The 23,548-nt window shown below is 65.0% G+C and overlaps 3 protein-coding genes across 4 annotated transcripts in view; 2 read left to right on the forward strand and 1 right to left on the reverse strand.

Moving 5' to 3' along the window:
• Positions 1 to 317: 317 nt before the first annotated feature.
• TMC4 (transmembrane channel like 4) lies at positions 318 to 10,200 on the forward strand. Of its 2 annotated transcripts, none has more exons than XM_054009995.1 (16): positions 318 to 536; positions 1,154 to 1,379; positions 1,627 to 1,763; positions 2,082 to 2,243; positions 2,650 to 2,732; positions 3,044 to 3,189; positions 3,754 to 3,901; positions 4,250 to 4,417; positions 5,002 to 5,168; positions 5,788 to 5,914; positions 6,139 to 6,236; positions 6,712 to 6,895; positions 7,047 to 7,177; positions 8,155 to 8,310; positions 8,646 to 8,724; positions 9,037 to 10,200. In XM_054009995.1, exons 1-16 carry the CDS (start codon positions 497 to 499, stop codon positions 9,085 to 9,087), a joined length of 2,103 nt encoding a protein of 700 aa, XP_053865970.1. In that variant the 5' UTR covers positions 318 to 496; the 3' UTR covers positions 9,088 to 10,200. The 2 variants fall into 2 exon arrangements, with proteins under 2 accessions (XP_053865970.1, XP_053865971.1); XM_054009996.1 differs by having other exon boundaries at positions 5,005 to 5,168.
• Positions 10,201 to 11,304: 1,104 nt separating this feature from the next.
• On the forward strand, positions 11,305 to 14,175 carry LENG1 (leukocyte receptor cluster member 1). The gene is made up of 4 exons (XM_054009837.1): positions 11,305 to 11,470; positions 12,156 to 12,338; positions 12,886 to 13,139; positions 13,586 to 14,175. Exons 1-4 carry the CDS (start codon positions 11,339 to 11,341, stop codon positions 13,800 to 13,802), a joined length of 786 nt encoding a protein of 261 aa, XP_053865812.1. The 5' UTR covers positions 11,305 to 11,338; the 3' UTR covers positions 13,803 to 14,175.
• A 1,571-nt stretch (positions 14,176 to 15,746) lies between these two features.
• CNOT3 (CCR4-NOT transcription complex subunit 3) overlaps positions 15,747 to 23,548 on the reverse strand; it is a 27,793-nt gene continuing 19,991 nt past the window's right edge. Inside the window, 11 exon segments of the mRNA XM_054009561.1 lie at positions 15,747 to 16,557; positions 16,865 to 16,990; positions 17,927 to 18,059; positions 18,346 to 18,547; positions 19,381 to 19,480; positions 19,561 to 19,726; positions 19,805 to 19,910; positions 20,324 to 20,648; positions 22,584 to 22,615; positions 22,618 to 22,639; positions 23,042 to 23,483. Coding sequence (XP_053865536.1) covers positions 16,459 to 16,557; positions 16,865 to 16,990; positions 17,927 to 18,059; positions 18,346 to 18,547; positions 19,381 to 19,480; positions 19,561 to 19,726; positions 19,805 to 19,910; positions 20,324 to 20,648; positions 22,584 to 22,615; positions 22,618 to 22,639; positions 23,042 to 23,483 — 1,753 coding nt within the window. The 3' untranslated portion in view covers positions 15,747 to 16,458.

A 23,548-nucleotide genomic window follows, 5' to 3' on the forward strand; every position in this document is an offset into this window, starting at 1 on the left:
GGGGAGTTGGGGGGCGGGGGGGGGCAGAATCCCGCTCGGAGGTCTCTGTTCCTTTCCTGTGCTATTAACCACTGGGGTGGGGGGTGATGCGGGAGTCGGCGGAGGTGGGGAGAGGGGAGTGGAAGGCGCTGAAGGGGGGCAGCTGGGGGGGGCAGGAGGGCTCAGGACGGGGGGGGTCTCCTGTACCGCCCCCCCCCGGTTGTATTGCCATGATGCGGGGGCGGCAGCTGAAGCAAATAAAAAACCCGAAAACAACCCCCCCCGTGTCTGTGTGTCTCCCGCGCCCCCCCGGGAGACTTCCCCAGCCCCCCGGGGGCCCCCATCCTCCCCGCGAGGAGGCCCCCCAGCTGCGCTGGGGGCGGGGGCCTGTGTTTGGGGGGTTACCTTGGGCCAGTCCCAGCCCCCCCCGCCCCGGCTGGGCCGCGCCCCGTCTCCAGGTCATCGCGGGGCCAATGATTAACCCGGCGAGTTTCCTCCTTCCCGGAGCGCCCGGACCATGGAGCCGCGCTGGGTGCAGACGGGCCGGGATGGGCCAGGTGCGGACTCCTGGGTCCCCCCGCCCCAATAACCGCGTCCCCCTCCCGTAACCCGGACTCCTGGGTCCCCCACGCCCCGTAACCCGGACTCCTGGGTCCCGGCCCCAGCAGCCCCCCCGCCCCGACTCCTGGGTCCCCCCCGAGTCACCCGGATTCCTGGGTCGTCCCCCCCCCCAGTAACCGCGTCCTCCAACCCCGGGGTAACCCGGACTCCTGGGTCCCGTCCCCAACAGCGTCCCCCCTCCCCCGAGTAACCCGGATTCCTGGGTCCAATCCCCGGAGACACAACCCCGCCCCCATCTTCACGGAGTCACCCGGACTCCTGGGTCCCGTCCCCAGCAGACTCAGCCCCGCCCCCCCCCAATCATCCGGATTCCTGGGGTGATCCCGTCCCCAGTGTGCAGCCCCCCCCCCAAATAATCCAGACTCCTGGGTTCCATCCCAGCAGGCAGCTCCCGACCAGTTACTCGGACTCCTGGGTCCCATCCCCTGAACCTAGGGCTCCCCAGATAGTAGCCCGGACTCCTGGGTCCCCTCCCCATCCCTGGGTCAGTAAGTGCGGGGAGGGAGGGGGCTGAATCTCTCCCCCCCACTTACCCCACTTGCTCCCTCCCCAGATGATGAGGGGGGACAGCAGCTGCCTCCCTCATCCCTCTTCCTCCAGCTGCCAAGCAACGCGACCCTGCGTTTCCGTGGCAACGTGGCCAAGTCCTGGGGGGCTGCGATGGACGAGGGGGAGCCCCCAGGGACCCCCCAGGAGCGGGAGAGGGCAGAAGTCGGGGAGCAGGAATCGGTTCCCCTGAAACAGCTGCCGCTCTGCATGGCGGAGAAACGGACACTCAGGTAACGCCCCCCTGCACAGGGCCGGATGCCTGGGTTCCTTTCTGGCTCTGAGAGGGGAGTAGGGTCCAGTGGTCAGAGCAGGGGGGAGGGCTGGGAGCCAGGACTCTTGAGTTTTATCCCCCAGTGGTTGGATGGGGGGCTAGGAGCTAGGATTCCTGCGTTCTCTCCTGGCTTTGGGAGGGGAATGGGGGGTGCAGTGGTTGGGGCGGGGGGGTCTGAGGTCTTACCCCATCCCTCTCCCCGCAAGGCTCCGGGAGCAGCAGGCGGCCTGGAAACGGAGCCGTTGGGAGCGGTGGCAGGTGGGGATGCGCCGCCTGCGGGGACAGGTGGGGGACGCCCTGCTGTACGCCCAGGTGTGGAGGGGCTCGCTGCACCACATCGAAGGTAGGACATACCCCCCTCTGAGCCCCGGGGTCCCCCCCGCTGAGAGTGACGCCCCTGAGTCCTGGGGTCCCCGCCACCGCTGAGAGTGACTCCCCCTCTGAGCACCGGGGTCCCCCCCGCTGAGAGTGATGCCCCCTGAGCCCTGGGGTCGTCCCCCCGCTGAGAGTGACTCCCCCTCTGAGTCCCGGGGTCCCCCCCTGCTGAGAGTGACCCCCCTGCTGAGAGCGACCCCACCCCCGAGCCCTGGGATCAGTCCCTGCTGGGGAGCCCGGGGATTTGGACTCGCGGTCGGGGTCACGCTGCCCTTTTCCCCCCCAGGTCACTTCGGAACCGGGATCCAGTCGTATTTCAACTTCCTGCGCTTCCTGGTGCTGCTGAACCTGGGGGGGGCCCTGCTCGTGATGGGGTTCGTGGTGGCCCCCAACGCCGCCTTCGAGGGGCTGCGGCTGAACCAGACCCAGCAGGGGCCGAACTCCACAGGTACAGCCAGCCCGGACGCCTGGGTCCCATCTCCCAGGGGGGTGGTGAGAGTCCCCAGAACAGCAGCCCAGACGCCTGGGTCCCATCTCCAGTGACAGAGACCAGGCGAGAACCCCCAGAACGGCAGCCCGGATGCCTGGGTCCTGTCTCCAGTGGGGGGGCAAGAGCCCTCAGAACGGCAGTTCAGACACCTGGGTCCCGTCTCCAGTGAGAGAGAGGGGGCGAGAGCCCCCAGATGGCAGCCCGGACGCCTGGGTCCCATCCCTATCAAAGGGGAGGGGAGAGAAGGGAATAGCCCCCAGAATGGCAGCCTGGGTCCTATGTCCAGGGAGGGCAGGGGTGACCCAGGGGTATTTGGAGGTTTGGTTTGAGGGGGTCTCACCCCTTTTCTCCCCCACCCCCGCAGTGATCAGCTGCCTGCAGTATGACCCCACCACGCGGGGCCTGGTCAGCTACTTCACCTACCTCATGGACCTGCTCTCCGGGACGGTGAGAGCCCGGCCTGTGGGCCCCCAGCCCCTGTCCCCATGCCCTCAGCTCCTCCCCCTGCCCCCTGGCCCTCAGCTCCGCTCCCAGCCCCCCACCCCCTCAGCTCCACCTCCAGCCCTCCCCATGCCCTCAGCTCTGCCCCCCGCACCCTCAGCTCCACCCCAGCCCCCCTTCATGTGTCCCCCACAAATCGCAGCTGGCCCCAATTCCCCAGATCAGTTTGTCCCATTCCCAGTCCCCGCCCTGGGGCTGAATGGGAGCCGGTCCCCCCTGGAGGTGACGGCCCCTCGCTTCGGCTGTGTCTGTCTCAGGGGTTCATGGAGCTCACCTACCTGTTCTACGGTTATTACCAAAACTCGGCCGTGGATTTCGTGGGCTTCTCCTATAACATCCCCCTGGCCTATCTGCTGAGCATGTTGGGCTACTTCTCCGTCTGCCTCCTCTGGATCGTCCACCGGTGAGTCACTTCCCAGGTACCCCCACAGGGCCAGCCCCGCCCTGCCCCAGAGGGGCCAGGGGTTCCCGGATACCCAGCCCCCGCCCTGCCCTGCCCCAGAGGGGCCAGGGGTTCCCGGATACCCAGCCCCTGCCCCGCCCTGCCCCAGAGGGGCCAGGGGTCCCCGGATACCCAGCCCCCGCCCTGCCCTGCCCTGCCCCAGAGGGGCCAGGGGTTCCCGGATACCCAGCCCCCGCCCCGCCCCAGAGGGGCCAGGGGTCCCCGGATACCCAGCCCCCGCCCTGCCCTGCCCTGCCCCAGAGGGGCCAGGGGTCCCCGGATACCCAGCCCCCGCCCCGCCCTGCCCCAGAGGGGCCAGGGGTCCCCGGATACCCAGCCCCACCCCGCCCTGCCCCAGAGGAGCCAGGGGTCCCCGGATACCCAGCCCCCGCCCCGCCCTGCCCCAGAGGGGCCGCGTCCTGGTGCCGGGCCGGGGTCCCTGTATACCCAGCCCCCGCGCCCCACCCCCGAGCTGGCTGCATTTCGCCATCTCCTGGGGGCCGTCACCCTGCGCTCTCCCCCCAGGGCCGTCCATCTCCTGAAGCGCAGCCTGGTCAGCGAGAACGGGGCGCTCAGCACCTACAGCAACAAGGTCTTCGCCGGCTGGGACTTCTGCCTGGGGCCCGGCGCCGCGGTGCACATAAAACACAGCAGCCTCCGCTACGAGCTGCGGGTGAGGCCTGCAGGGGGTGCAGGGCTGGGGGGACCCTGCATTACGGGCGGGCTGGGGCTGTGGGGCTGGAGTGTGTGACTAGGGGCTGAGATGGGGGGCTGGTGGGGAGGGATCTGGTGTGGGGGCCGGGGGACTGGATACGGGCTGATGAGTGGATTGGGGGGAAGGGGGCAGGTGTGTGGCGTGAGAGGCACGGCTGGGGGTGGAGAGGGGGCTGGCTGTGGGGGGGCAGGGATGGGGCTGGCTGTGGGGAAAGGGTGGGGCTGGGGCTGGTTGTGGGGGCTGGGAAGGGGTGCGGGGGGGGCAGCTGGGTGGGTGGGGGGCTGCACTGATGTGCGTCTCTCCCAGATGGACCTGGAGGAACAGACCTTACGGCGGCTCATGGCCCAGCGCAGCCCGGGCCAGCGACTTGCCCTGTACGGCCTGCGCGGGGCCCTCAACCTGCTGGTGGTGGCACTGCTGGGGGCGGCTTTCTACTGCGTCTACCTGGCCACCGAGTACTCGCAGAAGGGCCAGGTACCCGCGCCCCTCACTCCCGGGCTCGGCCCGCCCCCTTCACTCCCGACCCACAGCCCCCTGCTCCGCCGCGCCCTTCACTCCCGACCTGCGTCCCCCCGCGTCCCCCGCGCCCTTCACTCCCACCCCGCGCCCCCCCGCTCCGCCGCGCCCTTCACTCCCAACCCGCGGCCCCCTGCTCCGCCCGCGCCCTTCACTCCCAACCCGTGGCCCCCCGCTCCGCCCGCGCCCTTCACTCCCGACCCGCGGCCCCCCGCTCCGCCGCGCCCTTCACTCCCTACCCGCGGCCCCCTGCTCCGCCCGCGCCCTTCACTCCTGACCCGTGGCCCCCAGCTCCGCCGTGCCCTTCACTCCCAACTCACGCCCCCCGCTCCACCGCGCCCTTCACTCCCGACCCACAGCCCCCCGCTCCGCCCACGCTCCTCACCCCCGACCCGCTCACTCCAGCGCTGGCCCGTGTCACCCTCAACGGGGGGCAGTGGTGCTAACCCAGCTGCCAGCCCTTTAGCCACTCGGCTCCCCATAGGGGAACTGGGGGGGAGGAGATTCTGCTCTGACCCCTGGTGACCTTCCCCCCCCCCCAGCAGGACACTGGCTCAGGGCAGCAGGGACTGGTCCTGGGGCTACTGGTGGCCTATCTGCCCTCCATAGTCATCACATTCGCCAACCAGCTGGTGCCACTGGCCTTCGGGCTCCTCGTGCGCCTGGAGAGATACCCGCTCAGCCTGGAGATCCGGCTCACCCTGTTCAGGTACCCGGGGGCAGCCAGGGCGAGGGGTCCCCATGTAACCAGCCATCCCCTCGAGGGGCAGCGCCAGCCAAGGGGTCCCCGTGTACCCAGCCCCCACCCCCAAGGGCAGCGCCGGGCGAGGGGTCCCTGTGTTCCCAGCCCCCACCCCACCCACGAAGGGCAGTGTCAGGTGAGGGGTCCCCATGTACCCAGCCCCCACCCCTGAGGGACAGCGCCGGGTGAGGGGTCCCCGTGTTCCCAGCCCCCACCCCACCCACGAGGGACAGTGCCAGGTGAGGGGTCCCCATGTACCCAGCCCCCACCCCACCCCTGAGGGGCAGCGCCGGGCGAGGGGTTCCCGTGTTCCCAGCCCCCACCCCACCCCTGAGGGCAGTGCCGGGTGAGGAGTCCCCATCTAACCAGCTCCCACCCCCGAGGGCAGCGCCGGGCGAGGGGTCCCCATCTAACTAGCTCCCACCCCCGAGGGCAGCGCCGGGCGAGGGGTCCCCATCTAACCAGCTCCCACCCCCGAGGGCAGTGCTGGGCGATGGGTCCCTTTGTACCCAGCCCCCGCCCCACCCCCGAGAGCAGCGCTGGGCGAGGGGTCCCCATCTAACCAGCCCCTCTCTCTCTGTGGCAGGACCGTGTTCCTGCGTCTCTCCAGCCTCCTCGTTCTCCTTTTCTCCCTCTGGTCCCAGATCACCTGCCACGGGGACCCCAACGCCGATTCCTGCAAGACCTGTGGCTACAACTACACGCAGCACCCGGTCAGCGCAGGACGCCTGGGTTCCTCCCGGCTTGGAGAGCGCAGTGGGGTCTGGTGGGCAGAGCACGGGGCGGGTGGGGTGGGAGCCCGGACATCTGGGGTCTCTCCCGGCTTGGGGAGGGCAGTGGGGTCTGGCAGTTCGCGGGGGGGGGGGGGGGGGAGCTGGGACTCCGGACGCCTGGGTCCTGTGGCCGTGCAGGCGCTGACATGTCCCCTCCCCCTCAGTGCTGGGAGACGAGCGTGGGGCAGGAGATGTACAAGCTGCTGGTGTTCGACCTGCTCGTGGTGCTGCTGGTGCTGCTGCTGGTGGAGTTCCCCAGGAAGTGAGAGACGGGGGGCGGGGGAGGTGGGATATGCACTGGGGGTGGGGTGGGGGGGTCAGTGGGCTGCGGGAGGTGGGTTGGGTGGGTCAGTGGGCTGGGGGGGAGGTGGGATCTGTACTGGGGATGGGGTGGCGGGGCAGTGGGATGGAGGGAGGTGGTTGGGGCTGGGGGGTCAGTGGGTTGGGGTGGTCAGTGGGCGGGTGGGGAGGTGGGATCTGCACTAGGGGTGGGGTGAGGGGGTCAGTGGGCTGGGGGGGGAGGTGGGTTGGGGGTGGGGGCTATTCTAGGCATGGATGGGAATCAGTGACCACAAAGGGAGGCCCTAGAGCGAGTGGGTTGGCTCTGGGCTTTGGGGCTCAGGCCGGAGGGGATTGGGGAGCTGGGGGATAGGCCTCGGAGTGGGGGCAGCCGTAGGTGGGGGGGGCTGGGCTTGGAGCAGTCTCCCCAGCCCCACACCCCCTCTTGCTCCCCCCAGGCTGCTGGTGACCCACGGCCCCGCCCCCCTGGCCCGGCTGTGGGGGCAGCAGGAGTTCCTGGTGCCCCCCAACGTGCTGGACCTGGTGTATGGCCAGACCGTGTGCTGGGTCGGCGCCGCCTTCTCCCCCCTGCTGCCCCTGCTCAACACCGCCAAGTTCGTCCTGCTTTTCTACCTCAAGAAGGTGAGAGCCCAGACGCATGGGTCCTCTCCCTAGTGGCGGTGGGGGGACTGGGAGCTCGGGCGCCTGGGTTCTCTCCCGGGGGGGGGGGGGGGGGGGGGGGGCTGTCTGGTGGCTCAGCGCCCCGGGTCCACACGTGTCTCGTCACCTCCAGCTCACGCTGTTCTCGAACTGCCGCCCGGCCGACCGCACCTTCCGCGCCTCCAGCGCCAGCTTCTTCTTCCTGCTGGTTCTGCTGCTGGGCCTGGCCATCGCCTGGGTGCCCCTGCTGTACAGCGTCTTTGTGTGAGTGACCCCCCCGCGCCCCTTGTCCAGCCCCCCCCGGTCCCCTGGGGTCCCCCACCCCTCGCCCAGCCCCCTCACTCAGCTCCCCCGGGGTCCCCCACCCTTCGCCCAGCCCCCTCACTCAGCTCCCCCGGGGTCCCCCACCCTTCGCCCAGCCCCCTCACTCAGCTCCCCCGGGGTCCCCCACCCTTCGCCCAGCCCCCTCACTCAGCTCCCCCGGGGTCCCCCACCCCTCACCCAGCCCCCTCACTCAGCTCCCCCGGGGTCCCCCACCCCTCACCCAGCCCCCTCACTCAGCTCCCCCGGGGTCCCCCACCCCTCGCCCAGCCCCCTCACTCAGCTCCCCCGGGGTCCCCCACCCCTCACCCAGCCCCCTCACTCAGCTCCCCCGGGGTCCCCCACCCTTCGCCCAGCCCCCTCACTCAGCTCCCCCGGGGTCCCCCACCCCTCGCCCAGCCCCCTCACTCAGCTCCCCCGGGGTCCCCCACCCCTCGCCCAGCTCCCCAGCTCCTCGGGGTCCCAAGTCCCCCTTGCCCAGCCCCCAGGGTGCCCCACCCCCTTCACTCAGCTCCCCTGGGGTCCCCCACCCCTCCTCTCCCAGCCCCCTCACTCAGCTCTCCTGAGGTCCCCCACCCCCCCTCTCCCAGCTCCCCAGCTCCCCTGGGGTCCCCCACCCCCCCTCTCCCAGCTCCCCAGCTCCCCTGGGGTCCCCCACCCCCCTCACTCAGCTCCCCTGGGGTCCCCCCCCTCCTCTCCCAGCTCCCCAGCTCCTCGGGGTCCCCAGTTCCCTCGCCCACACCCCAGCTCCTTGGGGTCTGCCGCCCCACCTCACCCAGGCCCCCCAGGGTCCCCTGACCTTCCCCTCCCCCCCAGCATGACAAACCCCCTGATCCTTCCCCCCCCACCAGCGCTGTCTCTGCTCCCCTGCCTTGGACTCGGTCCCCCCGCCCCCGACTCACTCTCTCTTCCCCCTGCAGCCTCCAGCCCTCCCACGCCTGTGGCCCGTTCCGGGGTGAGCCGACCATGTGGAGCACCCTCTGGGAGGCCATCGATACCCTGCCCCATGTGGCCAGGGAGTTCCTGCAGTTTGTGGGCTCGCTGGCCTTCGCCGTGCCACTCTTCCTGCTGCTGTGGTGAGGGGCTGCCGGGGAATCCCCCTGGGCCGGGGCGTGCTACGGGGGATAGGACACATGGAGGGGGGTCTGATGCCAGGCAGCAGGGACACGGAGACACACAGAGAGTGGGGGCGGGAGGATGGACGGACGCACACAGAGCAGGGCTTGTCCCCGCCAGCAGGGGGCAGCAGGGATGGCCAGACACACACACAATTTCTGTGCTGGTTCTGCGGATATCCCCCCCCCCCGCAACCCCCCAGTCGCATCCCTGCCTCACTGCTCCTGACCCCATCTCTCACGCACCGTCTAACCCCCTCCCCCCCCGCTTTTCTCTTCCTATCCCCCAACTGCAGCATCCTCATGTTTTACCTGATGGCCCTGGCTCATTCCTACAGCTCCCTGGTGAAGGAACTCAAAGGGCAGCTGCGGCTGGTGAGTGATGTCCTGGGGCCATGGGGCTTTTTGCCACTGGGGGGGGGCGCCGGCTCCCATCTGTCACCGTTAACCGGTGGGACTCCCTGCCGCAAGATGATCCTGGGCCTGGCAGGGTGGGATATTGAGAGGGAGAAATGAGGAGCAGCATCCTCCCCGCTTTGGCCACAAGAGGCTGCCGTGTGTCCCTCCTCTGAAGTAGGTGGGCCGTGGGTGGAGGCAGAGCCGGGATACCGGGGTAGATGGGCCCCTGATGGCTGTACTTACCCTCCGGGGTTTCCCACCTCTTTTTAACCGTTCCTTTTCCCACAGGAGGGGCGGGATAAGGTCTTCTTAGTGACTCAGATCACGGAGCTCAGCTAAGGAGAGAGCTGCAAGAAAACGCCCATCTCGTTGATTTGGGGATGACACTTGACCCTGCCTTGTCGGACCCATCCCGCCCCTGCCATTCGCCTGTGTGCCAAACCCAGCCCCTGCTGGAAGAAAACTACAATAACCTCCAAAGAACCCAGAGCTCATTCATGGACTGTGTGTAAGAATCACTCACCCGGCGCTGAGCTGTGGCTCCTCTGGAGTGGGGTGTGGGGGCTGGGTATACGGGGACCCCCCGCCCGGCACAGACACACGGCCTCTCTGGGATGGGGTGCAGGGGCTGTTTATACAGAGATCTCTCGCCTGGCACTGAGACATGGCCCCTCTGGAGTGGGGTGTGGGGTTTGGTTATACAGGGACCCCTCACCTAGCAGCTGCTCTTTACTGACATCCAGTGACGCTGTTCAGTTTAGGACAGGAAGTGAAGCAAAACCCTGTGTGTGACTGACATCCCAGGGGGCTTTGCAGGAGGAGAAGGTGGAATTGCTTGTGTCTGAAATGGGCTGGGCTGCTGGCCTTCAGGCCCCAATTCTCACACTCTCCGTCCTGCCCCGGGCTAGTCCCACGGCCTCCGAACGGAGCACACAGCGGGTGAACCCCTCGTTACTGGCTGGCAGCAGAACTCCATTGTCGCACTCCAGGGCAGCTGATTTGTATTCCCTGTCTACCGGTCCCCGGCTGTCACCCCTCTTGGGCAGAGACCCGCGTCTCTCTCCCCTCCCTGAGTGGGGTTTTCCAGGCTGGCCACCTCCCTGCCGAGGCTCTGATTTCACCACGCACACGAACCTGCAAAGCGAGATTCCCATCAACAATAATCACCATTTACAGCTCGGCCAAGTCAGGGGCAACCCTGCTTGAAAACGTAACAGCGTTTGATTTAAGGCTCTTTCCTCGGTGTATTTTGAGATGCGATGCTGACAATTTAACGGCTTTTAAAACTGTGACTTTTTGAGTCTCTAACACCTGCTGTTGATAAATCACTGTCTGACTCCCCCCTCCCCCTGTTCTCTGAATCTCCTGTGGTTTTCTGCAACTGGGAAAATTTTAAATCTGAAAAAAAAAATCTTAAAAATAAAATGCTAGTTTTGGTTTGAAATTATAAAATAAAAATTGAATTCTGCCAGGCCCATGTGTAAGTAATCCAGGGGGCGGCGGAGGGTGTGGGGGCAGCTGGTGTGCAGGGCTGGAGGCAAGCAGCAGTGGGTTTGTCCTTCTCCCCTCCAGCCACCTTCACTATCTCAGCGTCTGCTCCGTTCCCTCCGGCCCGACTGCATGGGAGACCGTGTACTTCTGCGTGTGCAGAGTGCACAAGAACGGCCGTCGGGGGGCAGAGCAATGGTCCATCCAGCCCAGGATCCCGTCTCTGTCAGGGCTGCTCCTGGGGCTCCGGGGCGGCGCACGGCGCAGGGCGGCTGGCAGGAGCGCCGCCAGCTTTTCTGCCGTCCTAGGCGGCGGAAGGTCCCGCTGCCGCAATACCGCCGCGGTCGCCACCCCCCAAATCGTAGCGCCCTAGGCAACCACCTAGGTCGCCTAATGGGTTGCGCCGGCCCTGGCAGCTGGGGCGAGATGCAGGCTGGACTTCCCGGCCCGCAGTCGGAGGTGTGGGGAGGCCCCAAGCTGGGGGGTGGCTGCAGGGGGAGGGGTCAGGGCCCAGGGAGGGCCGGAGGCTCCCTGAGCGTAGGCCGGCCCGGCCCCACGTCCTGTGGCGGGGAGTTCCACCGGCTCGGGGCGGCGGCCATGCTGCTCACATGTGGGAGGGGGCGGGGGGGGACAGGAAAGGACACTGGGACTCTCCACTCTGGGGGGCGCCAGCCCCAATGTGTGGGGAGGGGAGGTGTGAAGAAGGGGTGGGGCCTCATCCCAGCCAATCGGCTACAGGAGCAGTGGGGGTGTGAGGCCCGCTTGGACCAATCAGTGCTTTGTGAGGGGGGGCGTGACTACAATGCACCAATGAGAGACAAGGGGGCTTGAGTGGGAACCAATCAGGTAAAGCGGGACGGGGGGGGGGGAAGGAGTGTTGAGTCTCCAATAGGCCAATCAAAGCGCGAGGGCGGCCACGGTGTTATCCAGTCAGAAAACAGGACGCTGCGGAGGGTGGGTCTAGACTAATCCAATCAGGAAGCGAGGGAGGGACTAGGGTCCGCCAATCGGAGAGCGACCAGGGCGTGTCAATCAGTACAACGGCAAGACGTTGACCCGGAAGCGGAAGTGGCGCAGCGCAGTGCGGACCTGAGGCGGGACCATGAACATCCTGCCCAAGAAGTCGTGGCACGTGCGGAACAAGGACAATGTGGCCCGCGTGCGGCGGGACGAGGCGCAGGCGCAGGACGAGCAGCGACAGCGGGAGGCCCGGGCCCTGCTGGCCGAACAGGAGGCGAGTCACCGCGCATGCGCAGTCGGAAACGAGGGTGTAGCGAGTACGCATGCGTTAACAGTGGGACAGCGTCCTCCATCATGTGACGGGGTCACGGATTGAACCATTGTCAAATTGGGGGTGAAATCTGGGCTGAACCATTTCTAAATGGGGGGAGAGGAGAGCGCTGGGATTTACTATTTTCAAATGCGGGGAGGGGAAGAAAAGGAAATGGGAGTTGGGCTGAACCACAACAGGGGGGAAGTAGAGCACAAGGAAGCTAGGCTGAACCATTTCCAAATGGGGGAGGCGAAGGGAGCCGGCCTGAACCATTTCCAAAGAGGAGGGGAGAGAAGGGAGCTGAGCTGAACCATTTCCAAAGGGAGGAAAAGGGAGTTGGGCTGAACCATTTCCAAAGGGGAGAGGCGAAGGGAGCCAGGCTGAACCATTTCCAAAGAGGGTAGTTCTCTAACCCCACCTGCCCCAGTGGGGTGGCTGGCATGGCACATGGTAACATCACCGGCCCCTGCATGATCTGCCCTCACCCAGGTGAAATGAGTTTGTTAGGCCTCAGCCTGGTGCCATGCTGCCCTCACCACACCCCATCGCCCCCCTGACTCCCAGCACAGAGCCCACCGGCTACTCTGGCCCCTGATGCCCATGGCAGAGCCGGTCCCAGAACCAGCCCCCCCATCTCCCCCTGCAGGCACGGACCGAGTTCCTGAGGAAGAAGGCACGGGTGTCTGCCCTGCCAGGACCCGATGGCGGCTCGGCGCTGGCCACCACTGGCGATGATTCACGCCATGTCGACCTCTTCCGGGACCTGGAGGAGGGCAAGGGCTCCAAGGCTGGGAACAAGGAGTATGAGGAGGAGAAGCGCAGGGAAAAGGTAATGGTGGGGAGGGGCATGTTTGAGTTTGGGGGGCACCTTCATCCCTTGGGCGTAGTGAGCCCCACCCTGGCTTGCTGGGGTTAGGTTGTTCCTATGTTGGGGCACTGATGGGAGGGGGCTGGTGCAGTGGGGTGGGGTATCTACCCCCCACCCCGTTACAAGAGATGGGGTACAGCCAAGCCTCAGATCTTGGCATCTCGGAGTAGAGGGGACAAGGGTGGGAATTCACACACCCCTGTTGGAGTGGGAGGTTGTGTACAGAATTAGGGTTCCCCCTCAACACTCACAGGTGCTCTTACACCACCAGGGGGAGGGGAGGGTTAACAACTCACCTGCCCTGCACGCTGGTTCCCCTCTCAGTCTCTCTCCCCCATCCCATGAGCTGCCCCCTGGCTCCTCTACCCATAAGGCAAAAACCTCCCCCAGTGTCTCCTTCCACAGTGGGGCCATGATCAGTCCCACCCTCTCCCTTAGCAGATGGGGCACCCCCTTCTTCAAGGTGATTCAGTTCAGCACGCTCCCCTCCCTGCTTTGCCCCAACCAGGAGCGGCAGGAGAAGGCTATCGGGCTGCTGACCTATCTGGGGCAGAGTGCGGCTGAGGCCCAGACCAGCCGGCCGTGGTACCAGGAAGCCCCTGACCGCAGCCGGGAGGCAGCTGTGGTGACCACGCAGGAGCAGCTGAAGGGCAGACTGGACCCGCTGCGGGAGATGGAGAGGCACCTGCGCAAGAAGAAAGGGGAGGGGAAGAAGCGCAAGAAGGAGAAAGAGAAGCCAGCAGAGGAGAAGGCGGCAATGGGGTGAGTTGGATGTGGGGCAGGGTTAGAGACAGCACTTGGCAGGACTCAGGGACTACACGTCCCAGCATGCAATGCTCCAGCTCGCTTCCTAGGCACAGCGACTACAAGTCCCAGCATGCAATGCTCCAGCCTGTTTCCTCGCTACATGGACTACAAATCCCAGCATGCAATGTCCCAGTCCACAGGACTATAATTATCAGTGCGTAATTTACTTCCCTTGTTCCCAGCTGCACGGGGGTGTGCATGTGTTACTGAATCTACATCTCAGCATCTACTCAACACATTTGTTCCTGGGCAGTGGCCTGGCCTACCTATCCCAGCATGCATCACTCCCCTAGGAGGGAGATTGCATATTGGGAGTTGTAGTCCTCATGGGATGCACATCTAGACACCAGCTGGCGTAGGGCTGTAGGAACTTGACCATTCCCTTCTGCTTGTCCTTGCAGCTCTGCCCCCCTCTCCCTGGAGCAGCTGCGGCGGGAGCGGCTGCAGCGGGAGCAGGCCGAGCGAGCCCGGACTGAAGCCCTACTGGCTGGGCGGCAAGGGGAATCCCAACGCAGGGAGGAGGAGGAGCCTGACGACAGGAAACGCCGCTACAACTCCCAGTTCAATCCGCAGCTGGCGCGCAGGCCCCGCAGCTGGGACGAGAGGGAGCAGCGCTGAGCCCTGCCGGTGCCCCCTGAAAGTGGTGGCCGAAACAGCAGGCCCTGGGCACGGAGATTCCTGCACTGGGGTCACACGGCAGGTGGAACAGGGACACTGGCATCATAGCAAGGCAGCCAGCGTGTGGTATCCCTCTGCTGACTTAGGGGGGAGAGACACCGAGGGCTGTCCTCTCTGCTGCCCCCTTGGCCATGAAGTTTGGCATGGGGGTTGCACTGAGAGAGCCAGAACCCTCCTTGCTGGCTGCACCACTGGGGCCCCATGCTGGACACTCGCCTCTGGTGCCTGGCGTTATTAGCGGCAGCAGGTACCGGGGTTACCTGACCGCCCCACAAGGCACGGGCCTGGATACTAATAAAAGGCGGTTGTCTTACTTCACTCATTTACTCACGGGAGGGGGAAAGCTTGGATAGGAGCAAGCATGGGAGGGGAAACCCAGGCCCGGACTCCTAGGTTCCAGCTGAAGGTGGGTGCTGGGAGTCAGGACAGCTGGGTTCTATCCCTGGCTCGGGGAGCAGGAGCCAAGGGGTTCTGCAGGGGTAGGTGGGTGGGGCAGGGAGGCCTAGCCCCGTGTCAGGGAGTGGAGTTGGGTGTAGGGACTCCTGGGTTTGCTGGCTGGCTCTTCCCGGAGGGGGGAGATGTCAGGATTCCTAGGTTCCAATTTCCACTTCTGCCTCTGATTTCTCCTCCCCCGCCCCCCCGTGCTCATTGTACCATGGCTGCTGGGGAGGCCCAGCCCTTTAGCCCCACAGGTGAACATCTCTGCCCCTCTGCTGAACCCCTGCCCAGCCCACACTGGAGTCCTTCGGGGCCCACACCTGGCTGGTAGAGGATTGTGGCTTGTCTCCTTGCGCAGGGTAAATGCACCAGGACAGCTCCCTGTGCCTTCCACAGAGCCATCATCTGACAGTCAGGGGAAACTGAGGTACAGGCAGCCCAGTCTCTCCTGGCCTTGGATTGGTCGCCACGTGGTGCTGGGGTCCTTGGCGCTCTCCCTTACCAGCCAGCCTGCAGCAGGTGGTGGGGCTGCATCAGCCCCTTCGCTGGGCCCTGCCCACCCCAGAGGGATTTTCCCAACAGCCAATGAGGTTACCAGCACGGGGGGGGGGGGGGGGGGGAGAGAGTGTGGCACCAGGGAGAGGGAAGGGGGGCTTTTAAGTCAAAAGCAGAGCAGGCAGCAGGGAAGGTCCTGCTCTGGGCCTGAGGGGGGGGGGGGGGGGGGGGCTGAGCATGACCCCAGAGCCAGGCAAGGTCCCCCATGGAATATACCATCTGTCAGCTCCCGCAGAGGGGGCTGCATCTCCTCCCCCAGAACATACCATGTAGTCACCTCCTGCAGGGGATCCCCCCGTCCCAGCCAGTCACTGTGTGTGTGGGGGGGGGGGGGGGGGGGGGGGAAGAGGAGAGAAGGGAGGGAGGAGGAGGAGGAGAGAGAAGAGAGGAAGGAAGAGTCCCAGCCAGCCGTGGCACATAGTCATGTGAAATCTCACCAACCCCTCACCGAGGTATTTTCAGAATAAAGATTAGACCAAAATAAGGTCTGGGACGAATTCGAGTGTCTGTCTGTGCGTGTGTAACTATATCCACGAGGAAAAAATGTCACAGGACTAAGGCAGGGGCAGACGTCGCACTAACCACCCCCCTCCCCGCGCCAGGGAGAGAACCCAGGAGTCCTGGCTCCCAGCCCCCATCGCTCTAACCACCCCCCTCCCCATCCCGAGCCAGGGAGAGAACCCAAGAGTCCTGGCTCCCCGCCCCCGTCGCTCTAACCACCCCCCTCCCCATCCTGAGCTAAGGAGAGAACCCAGGAGTCCTGGCTCTGCGTCTCTAGCTAACCCTGCAGCAAGGAGCATGCCCTTACCTCTCAGACGCTGTCCACGGCGCAGAAAGAAAAGCTGCCGGTTGCCGGTGAGACTCCCCCCCCATTTCGTGCGTGAGAAGACATCATATAAAACTATTTATTCATAAATATTTTCCAAAATGAAAATAGGGTTACGAAAAATATTTTAAACACCCGGCCCTCAGCGGCTGCATAGCACCTCGGGAGAAGGGGGGAAAAGCAATCAGAAAAAACAGCCTCCCCTTTTGAATTCCTGTCCGTCCCTCCCCCAAGGAAAACCCAGCCGATCTGCTTTGGGGCTGGATCGAAAACTCATGGGAGTGGGGAGGAGACGAAAAATGGGAGAGCAGGGGGGGTGGGAATTGAGCGGGAGGTGGGGTTTGGGGCCTCCCAAGAGGAATTTTTTTGGAGGGGGGGGGTTTACAATAATTCTGCTCGATTTTTTGCTGTTTTAATTTAAAAAAAAAAAACCAAATGATTTAATGTCCCTCCCCCAACACTCCTCCTCCAAGATCATCTTTGTTCACTTTTTTTTTTGCCTGCGCATGTCCCTCTGCCCGCCCCCTCAACACTCACCCAGGAAGGGGGGCTGGGGAATGGCTGATTCCCCTCTCTTCACAGCCCCTCCCCCCTTTGTTCTTTTTTAAAACTGCATGCATTTAAAGGGTTCGGATGGCCGGAGGGGGCCCCCGCCTGGGGGTGGTGAGGTGGAATGGGGGTGGGGGAGGTGAGCTTGGCCTCTCGTCCCCCCCCATGCCCCAATGTCCCGCCTGCGTGACTCTGGAAGGCTGGCGCCCCCTGGGGGGTGAGCAGGCGTCACTGCAGGTCACGGTCTTCTAGATAGCGGTACTCGAAAGTGAACCCTTCCTTCTTCCGCTGGCCCCATTTCTCATAGTCGAAGTAGATGTACGTGCCCTGAGGGGGGAACGTGGAGGGGGAGAGGCATCAGCAGATGGACAGACAGGCAGAGCCTGTGGTGCTGCATGTACCACCGCCTGATTTCGGGCCTGACCATGCTGGGCTGTTACGGGAGGGTCTCAGCTGCATGCAGAGTGGGGTACGTCCCAGTTTGTTATTGTAGGGTCTCCCCCTGGGCACTAGGGCTGCTGTGTTATGGAGGAGTCTGCTGTGACTGACTGACTCCCTTCCCCCAGGTCAGTGACCCCACCCCAGAGGTGGCTGCATTTTCCTGTGGGCCCCAGGGGGAGGGGGAGGCACTAACCTGCTCAAACTCATCCGTGATGGTCTTGGGCTCCTCGTGCCGCTGGAACCACATCATGTACTTGGTGTGGAACCTCCACGACTGCTTCTTGAGGGCTTTGGCCGCCAGGTACTGCGCCTTGGTACCCTAGAGAGAGAGAACTAGGCGCGTCACACCGCCGGCCAGCGGGGGGCAGCACTCGGGGCAGCGGGGATCCCCCGCCAGGGCCTGGATTGGGGGGGTAGCAGATGGCATGTGCCACTGGCTCAGGGGGTAGTTGGGCATGTACTACTGGACCTGGGGAAGTACGGGAATGGACTTGGCATGTACCACTGACACAGGAGGCAGCTGGGACCAGACCACAGGACCTGGGGGCATGGCTCAGCCCATACCACTAGTGTGGGGGTGGGCAGTGGCTTGGTAAGTACCAAAGGCAGCAGGGGAGAAAGGGAATGTACCATTAGCAGTCTTCTTTTGGGGGAGGCAGACAACTAGCTACACAGCCAGCAGCAGGTAAATAAAGCGATAGCACCATTCAGCATGTACCAAATGCTCTGGGCATCGGGGGCGGGGGGAACTCTTGGCATACACACCCCTTGTCCCCTGTTGTTGATGTATGTCTCGGCATGTACCAATCACAGGGATGGTCAGGGAGGACAGTACCATCAGCACCTGGAGGTGGGGGGAAGATCCCCTCCCACATACCAGAGACAGGTGGACTGTGTGTGTGTGTGTCTTGGCACCTGCCAATGTCGGGGGAGGGGAATATACCATTCACACCTGCAGGGAGGGAAGTTCCCCGTGCATATGCGAACTGCAGGTGGCCAAGGGGGGGGGGGGCGTGGGGGTATGAGTCTCTGCAGGTATCAATGGGGGGGAGGGATGGAGCGTACCATCCGCACCTGCAAGGGGTGTGTGTGTGTGTGTCAGGTGGCCGATGCGCAAAGCCAGAGCAGTGGGGGGGGGGGCACGTTGGCAGCAGTCACCCACCTCGCCCCTCCTGCCCGAGGGAAAGGCGGCAGCGGCGGCCAGACAGGGCGGGACTATAGAGCGCTCTAGCCTGCAGAGGGGGCCCTTCTGTACCTCCAGATAGTAGAAGATGAAGAAGAGCGTCTCCGTTGAGAGCCGCTGGTAGAACTCCACGGTGTCCGAGTGCAGTGGAGGCATCTGGTGGTGGTAAGGGGGGGTCGGGCAGGGGTTCCGGGGCAGGTACTGCCTGCGGGGGTGGGGGAAGGGGGTTAGACAGCCTGATGGGAGGGGAAGCAGCACGGCGTCTACTGGGGACAGAATAGAGCAGTCCTGGCTCCCAATCCCCTCCCCGCTTTGTTAGACCCCACTCCCCTCCTGAAGCTGGAGATAGAATCCAGGAGTCCTGGATCCCAGCAATCCCCCCACCCCCCCCCACTCTAACCACTAGACCTCACTCCCTGCTCAAAGTCAAGGACTGAACCCAGGAGTCCTGCTCTCTCCAAGCCCCCAACGCCCCAGGGACTGTGCCTTACCGGATCCTCTCTGAGTCCGAGGGGTGAGGCATGTGGTGCCAGGCTGCCTCCTCCATGGCCTGCTGGTAGAGCTGCTCCTTGGTGAGGGGCACTGGTCCCAGGGGGCAGACCCCCAGGGAGAGAGGGATGTTCACCTCCGACAGCTGGATAGGCGGCTGGCTGGAGGGCGGCTGCGAGGTCGTGCTACTAATTAAAATGTCTGCTGGGGGGACAGACGACAGACAGCCTGTTAGATTCCTCAGAGAGCGTTGGGAGCGCAAAGCTTTAAAACCAGTTTATGCAACAGTTTCTCGCCCGGCGCCGAGATACAGCAACCTCTCGGGTGGGGCGCAGGGGCTGGTCCTACAGGGATCCCTCACCTGGAACTCTGCATGTTTCACAATGCAGTCAGCTGCGCTGGGACATCATGTGCGTGGGTGGAATCCCTTCCTCTGCTCCAGCAAGGCCCGAAAGCCTGCAGGAGATGGAACCCAGGAGTCCTGGCTCCCAGCCCCCTGCTCTAACTACTAGCCCCCACACCCCTCTCAGAGCCAAGGAGAGAACCCAGGAGTCCTGGCTCCCAGCCCCCTGCTCTAACCACTAGCCCCCAGAGCCAAGGAGAGAACCCAGGAGTCCTGGCTCCCAGCCCCCTGCTCTAACCCCTAGTCCCCACACCCCTCCCAGAGCCAAGGAGAGAACCCAGGAGTCCTGGCTCCCAGCCCCCTGCTCTAACCACTAGCCCCCAGAGCCAAGGAGAGAACCCAGGAGTCCTGGCTCCCAGCCCCCTGCTCTAACCCCTAGTCCCCACACCCCTCCCAGAGCCAAGGAGAGAACCCAGGAGTCCTGGCTCCCAGCCCCCTGCTCTAACCACTAGCCCCCAGAGCCAAGGAGAGAACCCAGGAGTCCTGGCTCCCAGCCCCCTGCTCTAACCCCTAGCTCCCACACCCCTCCCAGAGCCAAGGAGAGAACCCAGGAGTCCTGGCTCCCAGCCCCCTGCTCTAACCACTAGACCCCACTCCCCTCCCAGGGCTGGAGAGAGAACCCAGGAGTCCTCACCCCTTTCAGCCAGGTGGAGAGATGGCACTGGGTCCTCTATACTGGATCCGATGGCTGCTCGCTCTGCCATGGATTTCAAGCTGCTCAGGGGCTCGGGCGCCTGGAAGTGACAGACAGGGTGGGTGGGAGGGAGTTCTGTAACTGTGCTCCCCATTCCCCACGCAGAGGGGGCAGGCTCACCTTGATTTCTGGCGTGGAGCTGAACTGGGGCGGGCCGTTGAGCAGCGGCTGGCTCGGCTTGGCCTCGGAGAAGGAAGGGGTCGGGGAGCTCGGGGTATTCACCGTCATGGGGACCAGGAGGCCAGAGCTGGCACTGGGGGGCGCGGGGACTCCGCTGGGCTCTTTCCTGGGGGAGAGGAGAGAGTGTCAGTGAGTGGCACTGGGGTGGGGTGCTGGGGGGCACGGCTGCCAGGCGGGTACTCACGCAGCGCTGCTGGGTGGGTTGTGGGCCACCGGCTGGCTGGGGAGCGCTGGGCCGCTGCTGCCGAGAACGGAGTCAGGTGTGCTGTCAGCCACCACGGAGCTGTAACCTGCGGGGGTGGAGATGCAGCTCAGGGTGTGGGGTGGGCAGGGTAGGAGAGCATCCCATGGTCTAAACCCCCTATGGCTGAGTCTGAAAAGTCCCAGGGAATCAGGCCAATGAGACATCTCCCTTCCCAACCAGGGTCAGAACCCAGGAATCCTGTTTCCCAACCCCTTCCCGTCAACCACTGGATCCCATCCCCCTGCCAGAACTGAGGACAGAACCCAGGAGTCCTGGCTCCCAGCCCCTGCTGTAACCACTACACCCCACTCCCCTGCCTGAGCTGGGGACAGAACCCAGGAGTCCTGGCTTCCCCTGCTCTAACCATTAGACCCCACTCTCGCCCTCCAGAGCTGGGCAATAGACCAGGGACCCGTTCTCTGAGCTGACCCGTGAACCGCGCCTCTCCCCCGCACTCACTGGTGGCCCCGTTCTGCTTGCTGGCGTTCTGCTGGGCGCTGGGAGGTCGGGGCTGCGAGGCGTTGGCACCGGGGGGCGGGGGCGCGACGGCCTGGGCGTAAGGGGTAGGGGTGCTGGGCGTGTGGCCGGCGGCCGGGATGGCCTTGGCCCCGGCGCCCCCGCTCCCGCTGCTGTTGGACACGGCTCCGTTGCTGCTGGAGCCCGGGCCGTTGCCCAGCGAGGACGAGGTGCTGGAGCTGCTGCCCAACTGGTAGCTGGGTGTGACGGCCGGCGAGGGCGGGGGGTGGTTGTTGTGGACGCTTTTCGAACCGTTCTTCGCGGGAGACTGTGGGGACAGATGGAGGATTAGTCCTGCTCCCCCCCCCCAGAGCCATCAATGGAACCCAGGAGTCCTGGCTCCTGGACCCCCCTGCTCTAATCACTAGACTTCACTCCCCTCCCAGAGTTGTGGATGGAACCCAGGAGTCCTGGCTCCCACCCCCGGATAAGGCAGGCAGGCTTGCTGAGCGGGCAGGGCCCTGCCTGGCAGAACTGGGCTGCAAACCCCACTCTGCCACAGCCTGCCAGGGCAAACCTGGGCGAGTCCATCAGCCTCGGCCCCAGCTCTGGGCCGCTAAGAGCTGCGGCGAGGGCCCTGGCCCTGGGCTGCACAAACCCACTGGAAGCACGGAACTCGCTGCTGCAAGATGGCGCTGGCTGGTCCCCAGGGGCATCTGTGCCCCTGAACCTGCCGTGTGAGGGACACGCCGGGGCCTGTGCAACTCCCTGCCACAAGCTCTCAGCCTCCGCAGCCTGGCAGCGCTGCTGGGCCCCACACCGGCAGCTGAGAGCCACGGGCCCTGCCCCTTCTATGCACCCGAGCCAGACTGGGGTGGGGGTGGGGTGGGGAGGGGAGGTTGTCTCTCTTTGTCCCGTTTGCTGTCTGTGTGCATTTAAGTGTGCTCTGCTCCGAGGACCTTACTCTGCCCCCTGCCCCTGTGGGGGGAACTCACTTGGACCCCCCTGCTGATCGCTCCCCGCACCTGAGCCCCCTCCCAGACATAATTGCTCCCCACAGCCCCCTCACTCTGACCCCTCCCCCCAAGCTCCATGGGCCCCCCACTCTGACCCCTCCCCACCTGAGCCCCACAGGCCCCCCCCACTGAGTCCCCACAGCCCCCCCCACTCTGACCCCTCCCCACCTGAGCCCCACAGCCCCCCCACTCTGACCCCTCCCCACCTGAGCCCCACAGCCCCCCCCACTGAGTCCCCATATCCCCCCTATTCTGACCCCTTCCCACCTAAGTCCCCACAGCTCCCCCCACTCTGAGACCCCATAGCCCCCACCTGAGCCCCACAGCCCCCTCACTCCATGAATCCCCACAGCCCCCACTCTGACTCCTTCCCACCTGAGCCCCAGTCCCCCCCACTCCGATGCCCCAACCCCTCCCCACCTGAGCCCCACAGCCCCCCATTCTGAGACCCCATAGCCCCCACCTGAGCCCCACAGCCCCCTCACTCCATGAATCCCCACAGCCCCTCACTCTGACCCCACAACCTGAGCCCCACACTCTCACCCCTCCCCACCTGAGCCCCACGGCTCCACTCATAGAGCCCATGGCCCCCCACTCTGACCCCACCCCATTCTGACCACACTCCACTAGAGCTCCGTGCCCTGCCCTCCCCAGCTCACTGCAGGTGGGTAGCCTGGCCCCCTGGCAGCCATCCCTGCAGCCTCCCAGGGCCAGCCCAGGTGGCGGCGGCCCCGCCCTGCACCTCACTGGAAGGAGACTAGGAGGGGGTGGGGCTAAGAGCCCATGTGATCCCAGCCCCCCAACAAGGAGCAGGAGGAGGCGGGGCTACAGCAGTCCCACCCACTCCCAGTTCAAACAGATGGGGCAGCCATGTTCCCAGGCTTCCCCAGAAGTCCCACCAAATCCTGCATTAGACCCGCCCCCAACCCAGAGGGAACCCAGACCCCACCCCCCTGCTCTAACCCCTCACCCCCACTCCCCTCCCAGAGCCAGGGAGAGAACCCAGGAGTCCTCACTCCCAGCCCTTCCCCGCTCTAACCACTCACCCCCACTCCCCTCCTACAGCCAGAGACAGAACCCAGGAGTCCTGGCTTCCAGACCCTCTGCTCTAACCCACTAGACCCCACTTCCCTCCCAGAGCCGGGGAGAGAACCCAGGAGTCCTGGTGAAAACCCCAAGCTCCGATCCGTAGCCAACACCCCACCCCACTCCCCAGCACAAGGGCACGCGGCTGCCGAGTCACTCACCTGACTGACCTCGCTGTCCGTCGACCGCCCCTCTTCTTGTCATCTTCCGAATTCTCCTGGGGGTGGGGAGGACAGTCAGTGCTCGCCCCGCCACTCCCCGTGGAGATTGGGGGGGGACCAGCCCTGCTGCGGGGCAGCCAGCACACGACACACTGATGTCTCCCTCGTGTTATTGGGGTCACTCTGCCAGTCGGCTCCGCCCTACCCATGGCACCGGAGGCCTGCTGTGGTCTCCCATTTCCAGAGCCAGGAGAGAACCCTGGTGTCCTGGCTCCCAGCCCCTCCCTACTAGGCAATGCTGCATTCCTTAAGGGACACCGACCCAGCACCCCTGCCGCTGGGTTACGCTGGCTGGCTGGGAGCCCCGGTTTGTCCCGTTTTGCACGGGGCTGGGCGACGGATCCCGCTGGGGCAGGACTCGGGCAGCAGGGCCGTGCCAGGCGGGGGGGACTCCTTACCGTCGTGCAGTTGGCAGGGCTGGGCGGAATGGGCGAGCTGGAGGTGGTGGAGGTGGGAGTGCTGCTGGACTGGTTGAAGATCTCGTCCTCCAGGTGGCTGTGGCTGGGCGGGGAGGTGGCTACCAGAGCCTGCGCTGGAAGGGGGCGGGGAGCAGAACGAGACGCAGTTAGGCAGCCGGGCCAGGAGTCAGAGACGCCGGCATCCCGCCGTGGGCCTGCGTCCGGTCTGCCCTGCTTTCCCGGGGAGACACCCGGAGATCTGTTCCAACAGAGTTCTCCCAGGCCGTGCACCCAGGGATCTGAGACCTCCCAGCTCTGGGCTCGTCTCCCTGCTCGCCCGGGGGGACGCTTTGGATGGAGGGCGATGTTCCAATTCCCTCTGTAAACTCCAATGGCCTGAACACACTTAGGAGAAAACTGCTCTGGGATAAAACCCCAACACCTCTAGCCAGGCCATTAACAGGCGCCCCTCCCTGGCTCCTCCCCACGTAATCCAGGAAGAGCCGA

This window comes from Malaclemys terrapin, chromosome 20 (assembly GCF_027887155.1).
Source record: "Malaclemys terrapin pileata isolate rMalTer1 chromosome 20, rMalTer1.hap1, whole genome shotgun sequence".
NCBI lineage: Eukaryota > Metazoa > Chordata > Testudines > Emydidae > Malaclemys > Malaclemys terrapin.